At 45.5% G+C, this 20,698-nt stretch overlaps 1 protein-coding gene across 1 annotated transcript in view; it reads right to left on the reverse strand.

Moving 5' to 3' along the window:
* Positions 1-11,940, reverse strand: part of LOC122492862 (prosaposin) — a 33,476-nt gene extending 21,536 nt beyond the window's left edge. The window contains 1 exon segment of the mRNA XM_043596568.1: positions 11,809-11,940. Coding sequence (XP_043452503.1) covers positions 11,809-11,848 — 40 coding nt within the window. The 5' untranslated portion in view covers positions 11,849-11,940.
* Between the last annotated feature and the right edge of the window lie 8,758 nt (positions 11,941-20,698).

A 20,698-nucleotide genomic window follows, 5' to 3' on the forward strand; every position in this document is an offset into this window, starting at 1 on the left:
AGGTGTGATGGCTTCTTGCAAAAAGAAAAGTAAATTTTGAGCCTAGAAAGTGAGACATCTAAGGTAACTGACATCACCATCTAAATTAAATGTTTTTCAAATGTGGGATACTAAAATCAAGATCTTCCTCAAGTCCCTCCCAAATGACCTTCAGCAAATCACTCTCCTGAGCTTGTTCATCTATAAAATGAAGACGCAACTACTGGAGTCACTGAACTGCTGCTGAGAATCAAGAGGACATGGCTGTTATGCGTTTTCAACTACCAGAATACATCTCTCAGCCATCACGCCTTCACCATCATCTCTCTGGCATTTTAATTTATCCGCATAACTGAACTCCCCTACCACACTGGCTTTGAAATCAGTCAAGGGTTCAGATCATGGCTCCACCAATTCTAGTCAGGCGACCTTAAGACTTCAGTCTTCCAATCTGCAAAACGGGCCTATTGCTAGCACTCCCAGGAGTTTGTAAAAATTAACCAGTAACTGTAAAACACGGAGCTAGCATGCTACAGAAGTGCAGTAAGTGCCATCAGCATCATCAACATCACCTATAGTAGCGACAGTAGGATCTCGGATCCACTACCTCACCCCAAATGGTTGCTCCCACAAATAGTAGAATCCAGGCTGGTCTTTTTCCTCTGCAACTCATCAAGTAATTAACTGGCAGCTCGAAGACCTAAAGAGTTGTATCCCCAAACCTCAGAAGCTGTTGGTTAGTCACAAAGAGTAAAACAGGCTCCACTATAAGCAGCCCAGGAGTTGATACTACCTACGTATGTGCTAAAAAAGAAGTTTTGCATGAGCAAGAATGAGAGGTGCCCAGTGGGTTGAGCATCCGATTTCGGCTCAGGTCATGAACTCACGTTTCATGAATCCAGGCCCCGCGTCGGGCTCTGTGCTGACAGCTCGGGGCCTGGAGCCTGCTTCAGATTCTGTGCCTCCCCCTCTCTCTGCCCCTCCCCTGCTCGCACTCTTTCTCAAAAATAAAGATTAAAAAAAATTTTTAAATGTAAACAAAAAACAAAAGCACCCTTAAAGCCTGTACTTTTCTGGAAGGGTGAGGAGGCAATAAGACAACATAATCACTGCCCTCAGCGGTGGTGTCTACTAAAAGCCAAGACCTGGACAAGTAATTTCACCACAATCTCCAAAATATGAGGGAAAAAAGAGCACCCCTTTCTCAGGAATTCTGTGAAAATCAATGAGAAAGTAGAGAAAGGACCGAGAGTGCCTGGTTCCTACGAAGCTCAGTTAATTGTACCTAACTGTTAATGATAGTGGACTTGAGGGAAAGAGCCACCAACAGAAGGCATTCACGTTCTAATTTTTATATTGTGGTATAATTTTCTCCCAGGTTACCTTCAAAGGCAGAAAAAAAGCTAAACCACCAGTTTCAGGGAACAATTACTGCCCAATGTGGCAGAAACTGAAACTATATTCCACAGGGTTAATGAGACTCAAACTATCAGGAAGTTTAAAGCTGGTTTTTCAAAGCCCTGTTGCTCCCAAATCAGCTGTTGTTTCTTTTTCAAACACCACTAACAAATCCACTAGCTATCCCTGCAGAGGCCTGAGCTGAAGGTCACTGGTTAGGTTCCAGCCAATGAACAAGCAAGCCCTGCATTCCCTACCAGTGATAAGGAGCCCAAGACCTCATCCAGTTTATCCGGGCTCTTGGGAGCATGCACATAGCCCCTCTCCTTGTCCTAAAAGGACCTCCTGATGTCAGGACTCCAACTTTGCCCTATTTTATGTCTCCACCCTAAAATGAACATGAACAATAGTAAGTTTCATGTATGTTTGCTCAATGCACATGCTCCATCTTTCCTCATCAATAGTCATGAGTTCCACCCCCTCTTTTCATCAATATATATGTAATCTCAACCCCTAGAATTATAAAAAAAAAAAAAAAAACTTGTTCTCTGCCCCTTCAGAGAGGCGGATTTGAGGCCTGCACTCCCATCTCCTTGGCTGGCTGGCTCTCAAATAAAGCCCTCCCTTGCTGCACACCTGAGGTCTCAGTGATTGGCTCTGTTGCATATGCAACAGATGAACTTGGGTTTGGTTACAAGACCACAAATTACTCCTTATGTCCATTCCCCACTCCTTCCAGAGAACCAGCTAACCATGTTAGCTATAGACATGCCTGCCAAGATTTAAAAACTACATTTCCCAGTCTCCCTGGCGGCAGGGTCTGGACATGAAACCACATTCTGGCTAATGAGATGTTAGTAGAGGTATCACATCTTTAAAGGCAAGTGGGATGGCTGGATCTTTAGCACTCATGATGGACATTAAGAAAGGGACTAAGTCTGAGTTCTTCTGGAAGTAGAACCACAACACTGCCTGGCTCCTGGCTCCTGAACTTCCTGTGGAAGGACAGGGACAGTTCTATCTATCATATTTAAGCCACTATTATTCTAGCTCTCTGTGGTCTGCAGTCAAACCTAAGCCTAACTAAATACCAGCTTAATCTATTTCATTCACCAGAATAGTCCCCAAATAACAAGTCTTTTATAAGGCTTACCTCCACTGAGGATATTTAAAAGCCCACATACACAATGTAATTACCAAAGATTTTCAAAAACATTCTCAGAAAGAACGGGACGACCTTTCCTAAAAGGTGTATTTTATAAGCTCTATGTGTTAAAACAATCAGCCTTATTATTTTAGCCATCGTTTTTCCTTGTAAATATCTTAAGTAGCATATGCTAAATGCTGTTTGGAGTCTAGTTGCCCAAAAAAAGGATAACAGAAAATACAAGCAGCTTCCCAGCACCAACAATCAGTGCATACATTCCACAGGGCAATGGATCTGCTGCCTGGCTAATTTAACACCATGGCAACAGGCAGGCTGCTAGGAAACCAAGAAAGGCTAACCCCGGGAGGGCCAGCATCTACCGCAGGTTCCCTCCATTCAAACATTTCCCAGAAGAATTCACGCACTTAGATCCCCTAAGAGCAGGACATAAAGCAACGCACTCAACACTGACTACTCCAGCAAAAGGCTGGTGTCACAAATACCTTCTATGGCAAAGAGCACTTGTCTCTTCTTTGCAGGATCCTGCTCTTGGAAACATTCTGATGAGAAGAATAAAAAACACTGCCCATTTTATCACTCAGAAGAGCATATGCTCAGAGGCAACCTGCCTTGATCTGAAGAAGGCCCAAATATTCCTCTTATCACAAAAAGAAATCCGTGGCAATAAAGGTCTCAAGGTCGCCTGGCTGACACCCCATCACCTCTGGCCCCAATAATATTATTCCTGTTATGTAAGACAAGGTTCTTTCTTCCCTGCTTCTCCTCTCCCTCCTTAGTTTTTCCCTCTTTTTGTTCCTTCACTCTTCTCATAAGTGAGATCATTCCAGGGCAAAAAAAACTGATCTCCATGGAGAAGGCAATAGAGTCCTCGGGTAAATTAGCTTGTGCAGTGATAACTGAGACCCCGAGGGACAAGAACGCAATCCTCTTAGATTACACAAGAGTGATACAAGTGGCATAATTAATTTTGGGAAGGGAAATTCCTATCTAGTTCATTCAAGAGCACTCCAATCCAACAAACTGCTAGCAAAGCTCTTCTTCCAAAGCGTCAATCAGCTGATGATCAGAGATGAAAGTAAATCACCTTAGATAAGATGCTGACACAAGTGGACCGTGAAGAAATGAGCCCCTGGCAGGACTGCCTAGGGTCCGGTCAGGTGAACGGGTACAGGCGGAGGTCAGTGGCACATCTACACGGCTCTAGACACGGCCCAGGTGTGCAGAGGAGTCGATTCAGTCAGCCAGAAGCCGGCATGGGCTCTACCTCAGCCCTGCTGACAGGCTGGGTGGTCTCTCCACACCCGTAGAAGACGGTAATATGCTAAAAAAGATTTCACGCGAGCCCCACTAATAAGGAAACTCAGTGTTCCGGGCTTGTCCCACACGATCAACTAAAAAATTGCAGATACGTGCGTGTCAGCTATAAATGTAACTCTGACTTACCTTAGTTAATACTTTATAGGAATACCACCCTTCAGCCTTTCATCTGAAGGGCCGAAACCTAAACTTCAGTCCATGGCACAGATAAGAACAGAATGGTAGAATGCCCTAGCATTCTGATTTCATTGCTCTTACCTTACAGGTCTGTTGTGAGGATTAAATCAGTGTTAGGCAAAAAGCACTTTAAAAAGTACTGGGTACACAATAAACCCTCCGTGTTAGCTATGATGCCTGTAGTTCCTGCGAATCAACTATTACCAGTAGTTCTCAAAGCATGGTCCAGAGAACCCTGAGGGTCCCAGAGATTTCCTCAGGGGGTCTGTGAGGTCAAAATCCCCTAACAGTAATAATACCAGGGTGTTAGTTGCCTTTTTTACTCATTCGTTCCCAAATGCGCAGTGGAGTCTTTCCGGAGGCGTAGAGTATGTGACACGGCGGCAGACTGAATGCAGAGGCAGCACAGAATCCTGTCAGGTGTTTAAAAAAAACACTGCAAAAATGTAGAACAAGCCATTCTCTCACTAAATATATTTGTGTTTAAGAAAAGTTATTTTTCATGAAAATTATATTAACACGGGTTAATGGGTTTATCATTTCTAAAGGATTATTTTTTTTAAATTGCCAGCTTAATTTGTAAGACGGTAATATTGAAAGCTGCAGCCCACATCAATAAAAGCTCTTTGGGGTCCGTCAATAACTTACAAGTATACAGGCATGCGGAGACCAAAAGCTTGAGAGCCACCACTTACAACAACCTATATCTGGAACCCAGAGCAGGGGAAAGAACTTCTCAAATTATGGCTGGTTCCCTTTTCAGATTTTCCTCAAATCACAGCCACCACAGGATTATCTAAGTTCTGTTAACCACAGGGTATGTAAGTCGTTACGTTCCTATGTCCCTACTCGCCACGTAATATCCTAACAGGTTTGAGGGTCCCCCTAATCTGGACATAAACTATTATAATGGTCAACATTTCACTTGAGCTCAAAGTCACTGATCTGTCAACCCCTAGACACCAATTCTAAAACTACTTTCAGTAAATAAAAGACTTTTTTTAATCGTGATAAAGACTTGACACCATTAACCTACCAGCGCCTCCTGAGCTGAAGTCTACTCGGCCGCACCCCACACCGCCACTTAGCAGCGCTAAGCACCTACTATGGGCTGAGCACACTCAAACATGCTGCAGACGCGGCAAGTGATCAAGACGACAGATATACATACCATAGAATGCCCGGTGCTGGGGAATGCTATGAAGAAAAATGAAGCCAAGTCAAAAGAAGAACAAGACTAGAGCAGGACAGCATGGCCATGCAGACAGCGCAGTGAGGAATTCTGACGAGCCAACAAATGAGCAGACAACTAAGTGGAGGGAGGAATCCACATGGATTGTCTCGGGAGGAAAATGTTCCAGACAGGTGGAACCCAAAATGCAAAGGTTCTAAGCAACGGTAAGGCACCAGAGGCTGGAGAGCAGCCTTGACCTGACAGAAGAGGGAGAAGAGCCCTGAAAGGTGGCCAAAGACAGGGTGACGTGCAAGCCTGCAAGACAAATTAAGTTTTAATCCATGAGAGACAGGAAGCCCCAGGACCCTCTGGTACCAATGCCTACACTTGCAGGAGAGCACCCCATTACCACTGCTGAAGAATTTTTTTTTTTTTTACCGTAGTAAGTGACATCACAAAGGCTAGCCAGAAGAATTTTCTAGAGTATCTCCTTCAATCTTATTTATGAGATTTCCATTAATGCAAATAATTTCTTTTCAAAAGCAGCATCTGCCCAAATATGGCCAAGATTCAATTTTAAAATTTGGAAATGTTATTAGGATTCATCTCACTTTTTCAGAAACAAAGATGTTCATCAACGAGGTTAACTAAATTGACTCATACAGGGGCGCCTAAGTGGCTCAGTCAGTTGAGCATCCACCTCCCGATTTCCGCTCTAGGTCATGATCCCAACCGCATTGGGCACCCTGCTGTGTGTGAAGCCTGCTTGGGATTCTCCCTCTTTCTGCCCCTCTGCCCCACTCACATGTTCTCTCTTGCTCTCTAAAACAAAAATAAAAAAATAAATTGGCACATACATACAATGAAACCCTCTGTAACTATTTTTTAAACAGCTGGGAGGAAGGAAGAGATTAAGACATGACAACTAACTGCAGTGTGGTACCCTGGATTTGATTCTGAGATTAGTGGGGACATTGCTAACGGCTACATGAAGTGTGCAGTGTAGTTAATGACCCTGTCCCAATGTTCACTCCTTACTTGTGACAAAGGTATAGTGGATACGTAAGATGTTAACAATAGGGGAAGCTGGGTGAAGAGTAGATAGGAACTCATCACACTGTCTTTTTAATTTTTCCATAAATCTCTAATTATTCTGAAATTTAAAAGACAGGTCTATCCATACTAGCATGAAAATGCAAACCTAATCACTCTTTTATAAAACTGGCAAAGTTTAAACTCCGACAATATCAAATGTTATTGATGCAAGTAAAATTGCTTATACCATGGGAATATAAATTGCCAAAATATGTGAGAGGAGTTCGGCAATTCCTAAAGTAAAACATGTACAGTCCACAACTCAGAAATTCTGCTCCTAGGTGTATCCTCTAGAAAAATGCCTGTTCATGTGCACAAGAACACTTACAGAAGCAGTTTAAGAGAAAAAATTAGAAATAATCTAAATGTCTAGCAATAGAGTATACATGACGTAAATGAAATACTATACTGTAGTGAAAAGAACCACACATTATCAACATGAATGAAGCTCACTAGCCAAAAAATAAATAACCCAAGAATAGATGCAGTATTTGTACAATGTTTAAAATACCCAATACATACCAGTCATACTTACATGTATGCGAGGATAAAGACCTACAGGGGAACGATAAACACCAAGCCCAAGAAGGTGATTTACAAAGGGAGGAGGGATTTGTTAGGCCCTGTTTCTTAACCAAGTATTGCACACATGGGTGTTCACTCTAATTATTCTCCCACTTTTCTGGATGTCTACAATGTTCCACATGTGAAAAAGACCAAGCCAGTATAATATGTTTATTACATACTTGTGTTATAAAAAAATAAAATAAAAACATTTTTTTTAACATTTGTGTTAAAAAAAAAAAAACGAGAAGGGGGAACCCCACACAATTATATGCTGCTCTGGAAGGCTCCTAAAGGAGCTAGTACCAAGCTGTCTCTGGGAAAGGTCTGGGGGACACTGGTGGGACGGAAACGGACTTTTTACCCTTCATTTTTTCCCCTGCTGGACTTATTCACTATGTGCAGCTATCATCTAAACTGTTCACCCCCACGTATGGACAGGGAAACCAGAGGAGAGAACTTAAAACAGGTACGATGGTTAGTAACAACGGGCCTAGATTATGAATACTCGGATTACCAAAACCAGGCCCTGATCTGCTAGACTGCTGATAAAGGCTGATCTAGCTACACACCAAGTCTAGCTAACTAGCATATAGACTTCCACCCCCTCTTAACTGGTGACTGCCTATACCCTCGTTTGTTTTCCTGACCCAGTAATTACATACAGCACACGTATTTATAAGTCAATTTAATTGTTTTATTAAATTTAAAACATTCTTTGAAATGAAAGAAGCCAGGGGATGTCACAAAATCAAGGGCACAGGAGAGTCGCCTGTGCAGGTAACAAGAACACTGACAAACATGATATGGTTTTTATTCGTGGTATAGCAGCCAACCTTACAGTATGTACTACCTACATCCTTCCAGAGTGAAGTCCTAAAGCGTCACGGCAACCTTATTAGATCAGAATGATCAGTAACCCTATCTTGCAGATGAGGAAGCACCACTGTGTAAGAAACTTGACCAAGGTCGTACAGCTGTCAGTGATGTGATAAAATTATTTTCCATGGTATCATCTCAGTCCCATTATAATTACAAATTCCAAAAGAAAACATGGAATTTACAGATTATTTAGCAGTACACAAACTATTACCCAAAGACATAATTCTGGTTATTTTCTGGAATTTCACGGAACAAAACAAAAAGCAAAGCAAACTAGTACTTCTGCAACAGCCAAATTCTTCATCCCAATCACTGTCTTTTTCACCATTATTTTAAAATTATTTAGAAAAAAAAAAAAGGCAGGGTAACATAATTCGTATTTTCTGTTGATTTAAAGAGAATCTAGACCTTCCTTTCTCATGGCAGAACCAAATAAGAGCCAGAGAGCAAGGCTTCCAGCTATCTGGAATGCCCATGCTAGAAAACCGTTTCCAAAAGCTTGGCACACACTTGCCCAAGTGACACGGTCTTGGCTTAGAGAGCTTCCCACGCCTCTATCAGGTGCTTTCCCCAGGCAGCAGCCCCCTGTCCGCCCTCCCTCCTCCCCGTCTAGTCAAGCCCCAGCCTGGCCATTCCAGTTTCACAAACCAAGAAAATGGAGGAACAAGTTCCCCTCCCCTGATCTAGAAAAATCCAGACCACCCAATCCAACTTGTAGAATATATTGGATGTGGCTTGTCAAATGCAATCACTCAATCCAACTTGTAGAATATACTGGATGTGGCTTGTCAAATGCAAGTAAAACAGTTAACAAATCCTTGACTGGTTAATACAAATAAACCTTTCATGAATAACATTAATATTTTCAGAATAAAACTGATTATTGATTGAAAATTGAGAAATCAGATTTATCCAAAATTCCTGTCAGGTGAGAACTGAAGTTGTGTTGATATTCAGCAGGCTACACCACAAACTCATGTCTTGAATCATCATAAATATGAGCTTCCAAATGGATTTATATATATATATATATATATACATAAAATACATATAAATACATATATAATACACATATACATATATATGCATTTTATACACATATATACATATAATACATATATACATATGTGTGTATGCGCATTTTATATATACATATACACACATACATATATATGCATTTTATACATACATATACATACACATACATATACATATATATATACACACATATATATAAATACCTTTTTTTTTTCTTTTTTTTTTTTCAACGTTTATTTATTTTTGGGACACAGAGAGACAGAGCATGAACGGGGGAGGGGCAGAGAGAGAGGGAGACACAGAATCGGAAACAGGCTCCAGGCTCTGAGCCATCAGCCCAGAGCCTGACGCGGGGCTCGAACTCACGGACCGCGAGATCGTGACCTGGCTGAAGTCGGACGCTTAACCGACTGCGCCACCCAGGCGCCCCTATAAATACCTTCTAACATCCCCCGAGAGCCTACCTTCCTCAGTGTTGGGCAAACACCATTCACATGGTTAGCCACCACCCAAGTGACAGTAACAGGGCACCTAGGTTTCACTGAGCACATACCACACCCCAGGCACCATGCCACGTGCTTTACACACATCACCTCATTAACACTGGCCCTGTCTTTGTCCACCACAGGAGTCACCCAACAGTATGCCTTACCATGGCTCCATTTGCAAAAAGTTCAAAAACGGTTACTTTTTACATCTATGGTGCTGGAAGCTAACAGAGTGGTTTCCTTTGGAGCAAGTGAGACAAGGCAGTGAATGGGTGAGGTACAGGGGATCTGATGCTCTCTATCCCTTGACCTTGAGGGCTGCTTAAGGTGGTTATGTTCGCTCGGTGGTAACCAATCAAGTTCTACACCTCACAATGTGCATGTTTCTGGTATGCAAATTACAACCCAGTAAGTTTGTAAAAGGTAAGAATTGATGAGAGGCTACAGAAAGGGCAAGCACTGTCAGGAGTCCTGGGTTCTGATCCTGACCTCCCCAGTACACGGCCTATGATTTGGGAGAGTCAGCTCTGGGGGCGCATCAGTGTCCTCATTCCTTACCAAGAGGTTAGATTAGATGCTCTCCAATTCTCTCGGTACACCATTACTTTACTTTCTTTATCAGGTGGGGGAAAAAGAAGGACCACTGGATGAGTCCGAAAATCTCAAAAGCAAGGGTCTCCATCACCAGGTCATCATTAAAAGTACGGGATGCCACTGCACTACGTAGTGCCATGCTGGAATGGCAAGTTCGAAGCACCTCTCAGCAGAGGATGGCTATAGTCACCACACACCTTCATTAACAAACTCAGTATCATTAGAAACTCATAACCTTGGGATAATCCTAAAGGCCGGGCAGCAAGGTTAGAAAAAATCCTAGAATTGTAACATGGTCCCATTTACTCAAGTGTTCAGGGAAGAGGGTCTCTTGGTTAACTAAATATTCTGGTTAACCATACTCCCAAGTATACCAAAGGAGGCTTTTACACTTCAAAAGAAACAAGTCCCTTTCTAGTGATTTGAATGATTCAGAACTCACAAAGGTCTTGTGAAGAGTGACTCACTGCCAATAGGAACTGTGATACTGAACAAAAAATTGTTCTCAATCAGTGCAGAAAATTTAGAGACTAGTATTAGTTTATTACACAGATGATGGAATAGCAAATAGGATCAACCCCAGAGAGAAATACATTTCCTTCAGTGACTACAAAATCAAGTATCTTTCTTTATAAGCAGATCACCTTTCACAACCTACAAGTAAAACAAGTTTAAGAGCATGGTTTAAGGTTAAGACACATTCCTGGGAGGTGCTGAAAGCTACCAGAAGAAAAACATCTTCAATTTATTTCATCTGTAAGTATCTTATTTCTTCAGTTTTCCATCAACTCTGTCATCCATTTTATTAGTTTATCGAAATCTTAACAGTTGCATGATAGAATGGAAGAAAGCTCCTGATTACAGTTAACTAGAAACAGAAATTGAGGTTGGCCCTAAAGGTCGGGTTTATTACCTTTCAGTGTATTTCCTTTCAGCTGTATTACCTGAAAAAACCCAGACTTGGGATTCTCTCCGTATATAAACTAAAATCTGGCTCCACAACTATCAAACTATAAAAGTCTGATAAGTACTCAATCTCTCATTTCCCTTTACTAGGATTTAAATGAGCACGAGTTTGGAGGAATAAAGGTCACAGTAACATGGGGAGGGCGGAAGGGCTCCTTCTAATTCCAGAAGGCCATGCGGCTGGTCCCCAAGCATTGCCTTAATAGCCTGCAATGATTTTAATAACCATCAGTACTATTTAAGGGCAACAAACAAGTGTAAGAATATTCCTGTGCACAGCTTCTCACGTACTTCTATTTTCCCCCAAAATAAAGGCCACTGCCAAAAAGGGGCCAGCGGCTGTGCCAGACATTTTAAAGGAGGTGAAATGTGAATTTCATTGCAAAATCATCCGCACAAAACCCCTTATCATCTGATTCAAGACGTAGGATCAAGAATAAAATATCTATGTAAAGATAAACATCTACATAGATGACATACTTATGTGCTTCCTGCAACCTCAACATTCTTTAAAACTGGGGCAGCTTGAGGCCAAGGACCTAAGTGTGTCCCAATGGATGAGGCTCCAGGCCATCTCGATCACGTGCACCCAGCCCAAGCATAGCACAGGTGCAAGAGGGGTCACCCTCCAGGCCCACTCCCAGAGCTGGGGGGAGGCCGCGGCGACACCAACTCGAACCCCGAGGGAGATACTACTTCTCCCGTCCTGCCCGCCTAGCCCACTCGCCCCGGCCCTCAGTGGCGGGCCCGGGGGCTTCTAGGAGACCGGTCTGTCAGCCGCCTCCCAAAGCCCCTCCGCCGCCCCGCAGCTATCTGCGCTGCGCAAGCGCCTGCGCAGTGAGCGCCCCTCGTCAACCCCAATAGAGGAGGGCCGAGGCCTGAGAAGGTCCGCTCCAGAACGGGTGGGCAGCGTTCTGCGGGGAACCCCTTCCCCAGACTGGGGGGATTGGGGTGGTTTCAGGGCTTACCCGCGCCCAGGCAGCTGGCCAGGAGGAAGAGAGAGTACATGACGACGCCCGACTCCGCAGTCTGCAATGCGGGGCGTCAGCTGATCCTCAGCGGCTATAAACCTGCCCCGCCCCAAAGCTGCGCACTGCGCAGGCGCAAGCTCCGCCCCGGCCAGGCCTGCCTGAGCTCTCCCCGCAGCCTGACTCAGCGACGCGCAGGGCGCCTGCGCGACTGAAGGGGGTCAGGTGGAAGGAGGACGAGAGGGGGGATGGGACGAGAGGGGGAAAAACGAGTGGTGGAAGGGAAAGGAGAGGTCGTTCGAGAAGAAAACTAGTACTTGAATAAGTCAATATTAGAGACTTTATGTGTATATTTTAAGCCTCACATTTTTTCAGTGAGGTACCGCTTTCCATTATTATAGAAATTACGTAGAAATAAATTTCTATTCAATTGTTCTGGTGAGAATCCAAACTCAAAAAGGTTAATGACTTTATCTAAGCTTTCAAGGTCATTATGCAAACTCGGCACCCCACCACATTGTCTCTTAAATGATGTTTATATGTAATTTACCTGGCTGGGACCGGTGTACGGCTTCATTCTGGACCTCGATTTTCCCTCTTAACATGTCATATCCACAATCTCTTCTCTTCATGACCCACAGACTGGTTTTCAGTATTAAATACAGTCCCTCCCGAGGTCCTACCATTGTTTGCCCTGGAGTTGGCCAGGGTGGAGGGGAAGATGGGGGAGAAGAAGTGCCTCAGCCATTGAAGAAGGGAACAAGAAGCGAAGCCTGAATTTGAGAGCCTGGCTGTACATCAGCCAGAGCCCCACGCTGTGCAACCCTCCATATTCATCTTATTCTTGAAAATAAGAATAGGCCCACGTGGCCCGCACAAAACCACTTGCCCTCTACCTGTGGCTACCAGTCTAATTCTGAGCAGGGAGATGATCCAGCCCCGCTCTCTCCCAAAGGAGTGCCTACTAGCCCAAGGGAAGGAAAGGAGGGAAATCTCAGCCTATTAGGACAGATGCTGAAAGGTCATTTAGTGCCATTCCCTCATTGTAGTAAAGGGGAAATTGAGACCAGGCGAGGGAAAGACATTTATCCAAGGTCACACCTGACCACAGGGGAGCAAACCCTAGGTTCCATCTGCCTCTGACAATCTGTACTCTCTTAGGAACAGGCCACAGACAAGTCTCAGAGCTTTTGGTTCGCCCCCACCCCCACCCCCACACTGCAGTTCTTACTTCCCACTGGGGAGCAAACTGGGAAGTGTGCACCACAGAAGGTGACATAAGAGGGCTGAGTAAAGTTGAGACAAGATTTGATCTAAATCGGGTGCCTCACTGGTTGGCCTCAGTGGTCAAATGGCTGCATGGCTGCCTCATCTGCTGCCTTCTTAGGTCCGGGCACAAGCACAAGGCCGATCACCCCAGTCGCCAGATAAATGCAATGGAGGTAGGGCTCTAGGACACAGCCCTGTCCCTCGGCTCCAGCCAAGCAACCCTGTGTGCCATGCAGAGATTAGAGATTACAAGACTCTATGCCAAAAGGAAGCTTAGAGACCTTCTGATCATGTGCTCTCACTTTAGTGGAGTTACTGAGCTCTCAAAACCGCTAATGACAGAGTGAACCAACCACGACTCTTTTTTAATACCCGCCCCCTTTCTCATAACTAGAGGGATATATCAATGTTTTTAAGATGCACTTTTGCTGCCTTCATTTGCATACCTGGAACACAATAATATGATCCTGTGTCCACCTCCCTGCCTGTAAGGAAGAATTTTAATGAAGAATATAAAAACAGTAAGCAGATTATTATAATTTTTCACCAAGTCAATAAATGCTTAAATCTCTTAAAACACTTTCTTAGGCATCTGTGCATAGATGATGAAGAGCCATGAAATTAGTTGGACCCTTTGACCCTATAATATCATTCCTAGCAATATACCCCCCAGGGAAATACTCTAGAACTAGGAAATATTTTATCCAAAGTGGTCACAGCAGGACCCTTTGTGACAGTGGATACTGAAAAGATCTCAAATGCTGAACAATCATGACTAACTAAGGAAAGTGGCCTGGACGAAACACTGATACTCAAATCGCCTTTGAAACATGAGGTAGCGGGGCACCTGCATGGCTCAGTCGGTTAAGCGTCCGACTTCGGCTCAGGTTATGATCTAGCAGTTTGTGAGTTCAAGTCCTGCATTGGGCTTGCTGCTGTTAGCACAGAGCCCATTTCAGATCCTCTGTCTCCCTCTCTCTGCCCCTCCCCTGCTCGCTCTCTCTCTCTCTCTCTCTCTCTCTCAAAAATAAACACTAAAAAAGAAAAGAAAAGAAACGAGGTAGAAGCAGCAAGCACTGGTACACAACAGGCCCAGGAGGAATGTAGTTTCCAGAAAATTCCAGAGCAAGGTCCAAGCCCCATTGTCCACTTCAAGGCCTGCCATGACTTCCCAGAGGGGAACTCAGAGCTGGCAAGGGAGGTTCAAGGATCTCCCGCTCCAGGCATGCACTGACCGGGAAAGTGAAGCCCTCTTGCCCTGTCCCCCTTAGAAGTGGGGGGATTTTGGGTGAGGAGAGGAACAGAGAATCAGAGGTGGGGAGAGAGCCTGCTGACTTGGATTAGCTCATCTTTGCACTATTTCACTCATTACAATGTCCATGTGTTACTTCACACTTTTTAAAGAAAAAATTATGGGAGAACTTTAAAAAGAAAAGAAAACCCCCTTCATTTCCTCCCTCCTGGGAGCTCAAGTTCTCAGGAAACTGAAGAGATGTCTTTCCTTAGAAATGTGAGCCATGCTGGAAATCTCAGCAGCGATCCTGATGGTTTTCCAGTTCCAGGGCCCAGATTGTCAGGAGGCCCCACGTCTAGTGTCTGAGATCTCTTGACCTGCCTGTCAGATCCACTTGGATTCCACTTTTGGCCCCAGAGGGCTGCCGTCTGTTACTCTTTCTACACCTGGAAGGGTCCTTGGCCAAGACAGCTGATGTAACAGAAGCAGCCACTGTGAAGGCCCAGCTCCCCAGCATGGCCCCCCAGACAGCCACCACGGAACCTCATCCTGGAAGCCTCCTGTCCCGCCATCGCTGTGTCTCAAACAAAGTTCAGACTCCTCTCCCTCTGGCATCTTCCTTATCAAGACCTCCAGCCTTTAGTCTCCCTGCCTGCATTTGCCTTTCAGCCTCCTCTGCACCCCTCAGGCGGCCACTCAAGTATCAGCCTCTAACGAGGACCCCTCTCCCCATCACCCTTCAGTCACCCAACCACCAATTCCCAGCCTCTGATTTCTTGTCTTATATCCTCACCTGAGACATCTGCTGGAGAATTAACAGTCCTGGCTAGGCTCGCACAGCCCTCCCATGTGTCCAAGGCTGCTGTGATCTCCTAGTATCTTTCACCTCTTTTCCCTTGATGCTGAGTAACCAAGGCTCCCCCTCCCGCCGCCCCCGCCATTTCTGGCTGGGTACATGACCACCCAGAATAAAGACTACATTTCCCAGCCTCCCTTGCAACCATGGGACTTTATTCCGGCCAATGTGATAAAAGAACAAGTGCCTTTTTTGTGAATTCTTGGTACTGTTCTTTTTTTTTTTTTTTTTTTTAATCTTTATTTATTTTTGAGAGAGAGAGAGAGACAGCGTGTGAGCAGGGGAGGGGCAGAGAGAGAGGAAGACAAGAATGCGAAGCAGGCTCCAGGCTCCAAGCTGTCAGCACAGAGCCTGATGCAGGGCTCGAACTCACAAACTGTGAGATCATGACCTGAGCTGAAGTCGGACGCTCAACTGACTGAGCCATCCAGGCACCCCTCAGTACTGTTCTTGAAGAGACACATCTAATGCAAATATTTAACAACTGGTACAGCCAGGACATGGGGCATAGTTCTGAGGGAATGCTAAGGAAGGTTCCAACCGATCCAGGGGATGAATTGGGAGGATGAGGAGGTTGGCATCAGGGAGTCATCAGCTATTACCAGCTGGTGGAGAAGTATTTCAATAATTTTACTACTGAACAACTCTGATTTGTACCAGCTGCATGCTGTCCTGGCTACAGATTCCTTTCTTCTTCTCACTACCTGGACTGCAGACACGATGGCAGGAGCTTAAGCATCCATCATGGACTATGAGGTAGAAGTCTTATTAAGGATGACAAAACAGCAAGATAAGAGCCTGGATCCCTCATGATTATTAACTGCTTTATGTGGTCCCTCTCCAGACTTTATTTATGTAAAGACACACATATCTTGTTTAAGCTTTCATTATCTCCAGTTTTTGTTATATTCCAGATCTTCTCAACAATGCTCCAGCCCCTACCTCATCTTTATCTTTATAGTCATTTCCTATTTGACCTCTTCACTCTATCTCTGAGGAGGGAGTGCCTTTTCTTCTCTGTATGAGGCTAAACTGTAGCTGTTAAACTGTCTGATGAGCACTCTCCTCTTTGACGTCTTCAGTCTCTCGCCTTGCCACAGACTCGTCCCCTGGAGATTACAAGTATACCCAATGCTCTCCCATCTTAAAAAACAAACAAACATTTTCTCACTCCTGATTTCCACTTCAGCTCTGTGCTTTTTCTCACCTCCCTTCACTACTCTCTGAAACAGTCACCTACCCTCACCATGTCCCTACTTTCCCTCCAGACTAACTCTAAGGCAGCCCAGCGCTCCATGGAATGGCTTTCTGGAAGTAGATGGGAAACTCCTACTTGGAAGGTCCCCCTTCTCATTTCCTTTGGCCTCTGACTCTGTCGGTGTGTTTCTCCTTCCTACAACTCTCCCACTTGGCATCAGTGACACGGTACCACGCTGCAGGGATGCTGACCATCCAGCCCACAAGCCCACATGCCCATTTCTTCACCCAAGGCAGACATCACTAGTAGAACTTGACCTCCGAAGCCCTCTCAATGCAGTACTCCAGCTGCTTTTACCAGCTAGTCAAAGTTGGCTCTTGGATTGAACTACCTGCCATCTGACTCGGGTGGGGTCCTCTGGGCTCTGAGGCTGAGATATGTGGGCAGAAGTTCATTGGGGCATGCTCTCAGGCTCATACTTCTGAGGTGACGAGGGCAGCAAGCTAAGGCAGAGGGGGACAGTGAAGTGCCATGAAGTTGCAGCAGAGTCCTCAGCCTACCCCATGTTGAATTGTCCTCAACCGAAGCAAGGGGAATGTTTGTTTGTTTGTTTGTTTTTCAAGTTTATTTTTATTTATTTGGGGGCAAGGGGAGAGAAAATCCCAAGCAGGCTCCGCACTGTCAGCACAGAGCCTGATGTGGAGCTTGGACTCATGAACTGAACTGAGAGATCAGGACCCGAGCCAAGGTCAGGAGTTAGACGCTTAATTGACTGAGCCACTCAGGCACCCCAAGGGGAATGGTTTTTAAACCTCTACATAATACTGCTCCCCCGGAAAGGTGTAACCTTGGGCCAGGAGCTCTGTTTGGCTGAGGGCAATTCTTGAAGATGGGCAATTATGGACCGAATGTTTGTGCGTCCCCTCCCCAAATTCATATATTGAAGCCTAACCCCCAGTGTGGCTGTGTTTGGAATTGGGGCCTCTAAGGAAGTAATTAAGGTTAAAGAGGTCATAAGAGTGGGGTCCTGATCCTATGGGATTATTGTCCTTAGGAGAAGAAATGCCAGAGACCTGGCTCTCTGCACAGCGTCCCCACCCCATCACCTGCACACACCGAAGAAAGACCGCGGGAGGATATGGTGAGAAGGCAGCCATCTGCAACCAGAAAGAGAGCTCCCACCAGAAATCAAATTAGTAGAAACCTGGATTTTAGATTTCCAGCCTTCAGAACTATGAGCAAACACATGTCTGTTGTTTACGACCCCCAGTCCATGGCATTTTGTTGCAGCAGCCTGAGCAGACTAAGATAAGTGCACGGTTGTGAGTCCCCCACCATGCAGCCCTCCAGGTGGCAGGGAGCTGAGTTCCTTGGTCCCGAAAGGGAGATCTGGTTGTACACTGCGCCACTGTATCATCCCTGCTCTCAGATGTCTCTGCCTACTCTGACATTTCCTTCCCGAATGCAGGGCCTTGGACCCAACCCAATCTCTGTTCCCCCAAATTCCCAGCCTTGCCCTGCACCCCATGGTCCTAGCCACTCTGCCCTACTCTTTTATGGTGGCCTAAATAAGCCATGAAATTTCACAGCTATGTGCCCTATATATACCCTGCTTCCCTACGTCAAATTCTTTTCCCTAGTGAACTTCCACTGACCCTTCATAACCCGGTGAAAATGACACTCCCAGAGAGAGGTCTTTTCTCTGCTTTAGGAGATGGCCACTTCCTCGTCACTGCTCCTACTGTACTTCGTTTTGTTGTCAAGTAGCTGTCTTGTTAGTGTTTAAGCAACATCTTTATGGAGCCCCTAGCATATACCAAGCACTGTACTAGGGGCTGAGGTCACTGAAGGGAAGGACACAGGCTGAATGGAAAAACCACACAAGGGTTTCTGTGATGATACCTTACCCCCTCTGGGGAAGCTAGAGTCCCATTTGGAACCTCAAGTCCCTGCCACCCCTCTGGACTGGAGATGAATGAGCACCGTCACAGGCAACCAGTCTATTCTGGAAGCTAGCCGGCCCCCAGGACAAGGCCAGGCCCCAGAACTCTGCCCACAGATGTCCTCATGGTATCCTGTGCCTGGCTGCCTGCCTGAGCCAATCTGATGTTCTCTTGGGGAGCTCAGACAGGGGCAGCTAAGAGCTGGTGCTGGTGAGTCAGCAGTGGGCAGCAGAGCCCCCCCTCCCCCCCCCCCCCGGGGAGGGCTGAGTCACTAGAAGAGTCTGCAAGTCTGTGAGGGCAAAGAGCCTTTTGAGAAGCTGCTGAAAGCTGTGAGCACTTTGCCAGAAAATGCTCAGACACAACCTTTTGTACTGTTTTCAAGAGATTCTCAGGCCTCTGCCATCCATCTGTGAATATCAGAGTGAGAACTTCCAAAGAGAGGAAGTGACGGAACCAGTCACACGGCCAGGAAATCACAGAACTGGGACCAGAACCAGCTCTCTGGATTTCCAGCCCTCTCGATTTACCAGCTCAGTCTCTCTGTCCCCAGCACCCACCAAAACCTCCCTTTGATGTCAAGGTCCAACTGCATTCCACCTCCTGGGAGGCTCCCTGCCCCTGCTAACCTCACGCAAGGCATCCTTTTCTTCCTCCTCCTCCTCCGGCTGGCTTCTCGGCTTCTCGAGCACCCTCAGACCTGGCTCTGGGCCAGGCTCGGAGAGTAAACAACAACAGGGAGGAGATTAGACTGAATAGTTTCTGCAACTGAAAGGGAAAGCAAGACCTGGGCTGTAATCAAATTGACCACAATAGCTTATCTTTAATAACTAAGGTTTCCTGGGCGCATGGGTGGCTCAGTTGGTTAAGGATCCAACTCTTGATCTCAGCTCAGGTCTTGATCTCAGAGTTGTGAGTTCAAGTCCTGCATTGGGCTCTGCGCTGGGCATAAAGCCTACTTTAAAAAAAAAAAAATCATTAAATAAATAAAAAGTAGAGCTCCCTAAGGAACTTGGAATTTGGCAGGGGAGGAAGAGAATAATCGAAAAGGCAAAGTAGCAGTAAATAATAGTAGCAGTTAGAACAACTGGCATTAACTGACTGCCTGTTGTATGCCAGCTTCTCTCCTGACCACTCTACATCACAATCTCAAATCTTTAAATCAAGACTGAATTATGCCCATTTTACAGATAGAGAAACTGAGTCTCAGGAGGCTGACTTGCCTAGGATATCCCTGATCCTGGCAGGACCAGGATTCAAGTCCAGGAAAGTTCGGGACTCAAGTCTATGCCACACTCTTCCACTGAGAATGCCCAGAGTTGCCCAGAATGCCTTGACTAGTCCACTCACCTTTGTGTTCCAGGCAGGGAGACACCAACCACGGGGATGCATCAGGGCTGTCAGGGCCTGATGCCATCAAACAACTACCCTTCTGTGTTCAGGTGCCACATGCCCCCAGCAGATTTCATAACTTGCCCGACTGGCCGGGTGGCAGAGAAGAATGCACTCCTTGGCTGGGTGGATGATGGAATTCAGGTGACAGGGCTATTTCTCAAAGTGATGACTGTTGGTCTGGTCTTTATATCAGACTCATGAATTTGTTTATAAGCCTCATCAACTCCAGGCCCTGAAAATAGCAAACTTCTGTTTGGCCAGGTGGACCAAGACCCTTGGAACACTATAACTTCAAGGTTGCGACACTCTGTGCAGCCAGTTGGAAACAATCTGTGCCCACAGAAGGAATCATTGTGACTCTGGGAGGCATAAGCCTTTTTCAAGGTCAGATTTGCCTATCCAACCACAAATTCAACTACTCCATATTCATGGCCAGGAACTGGGTAAACACCCGCAGTTTCTGAGCAATCTCTTTTCCCCTCCTCTCCACGGAGGATTACAAAGGTAGGCTTATTATTATTATTATTATTATTATTTTAATGTTTATTTATTTGTTTTCAGAGACAGTGAAGAGTGCAAGCAAGGAAGAGGCAGAGAGAGAATCCCAGGCAGGCTCCGTGCTATCAGCACAGAGCCCGACGAGGGGCTCGAACTCACAAACCGCGAGATCAAGCCCTGAGCTGAAACTAAGAGTCACTTAACCGACTGGGCCACCCAGGCATCCCAAAGGAATGCTTTGTAATGCCGCTTTTAAACTCGAGACCCTTATCCTTCACCAAGGGGACCCACGCAGTGCCCGACTCCATGAGAGGCTCTCCAAGGTTGATTCTGATAGTTCCTATATATTGCAACCCAAAAAACAAAGGCCCATGCCACGAATCTAAACCTACATCAGCCTGCCCTTATGGGCAACACCTGCCAGGGAAGCCTACACCAGTCACAAGGCTCTGGCTCTACTTTAGCTAGCTTACTTTATCCTAGAAAACAGGACCTGCCAG

The sequence above is a fragment of the Prionailurus bengalensis genome, chromosome D2, assembly GCF_016509475.1.
Source record: "Prionailurus bengalensis isolate Pbe53 chromosome D2, Fcat_Pben_1.1_paternal_pri, whole genome shotgun sequence".
Lineage (NCBI taxonomy): Eukaryota > Metazoa > Chordata > Mammalia > Carnivora > Felidae > Prionailurus > Prionailurus bengalensis.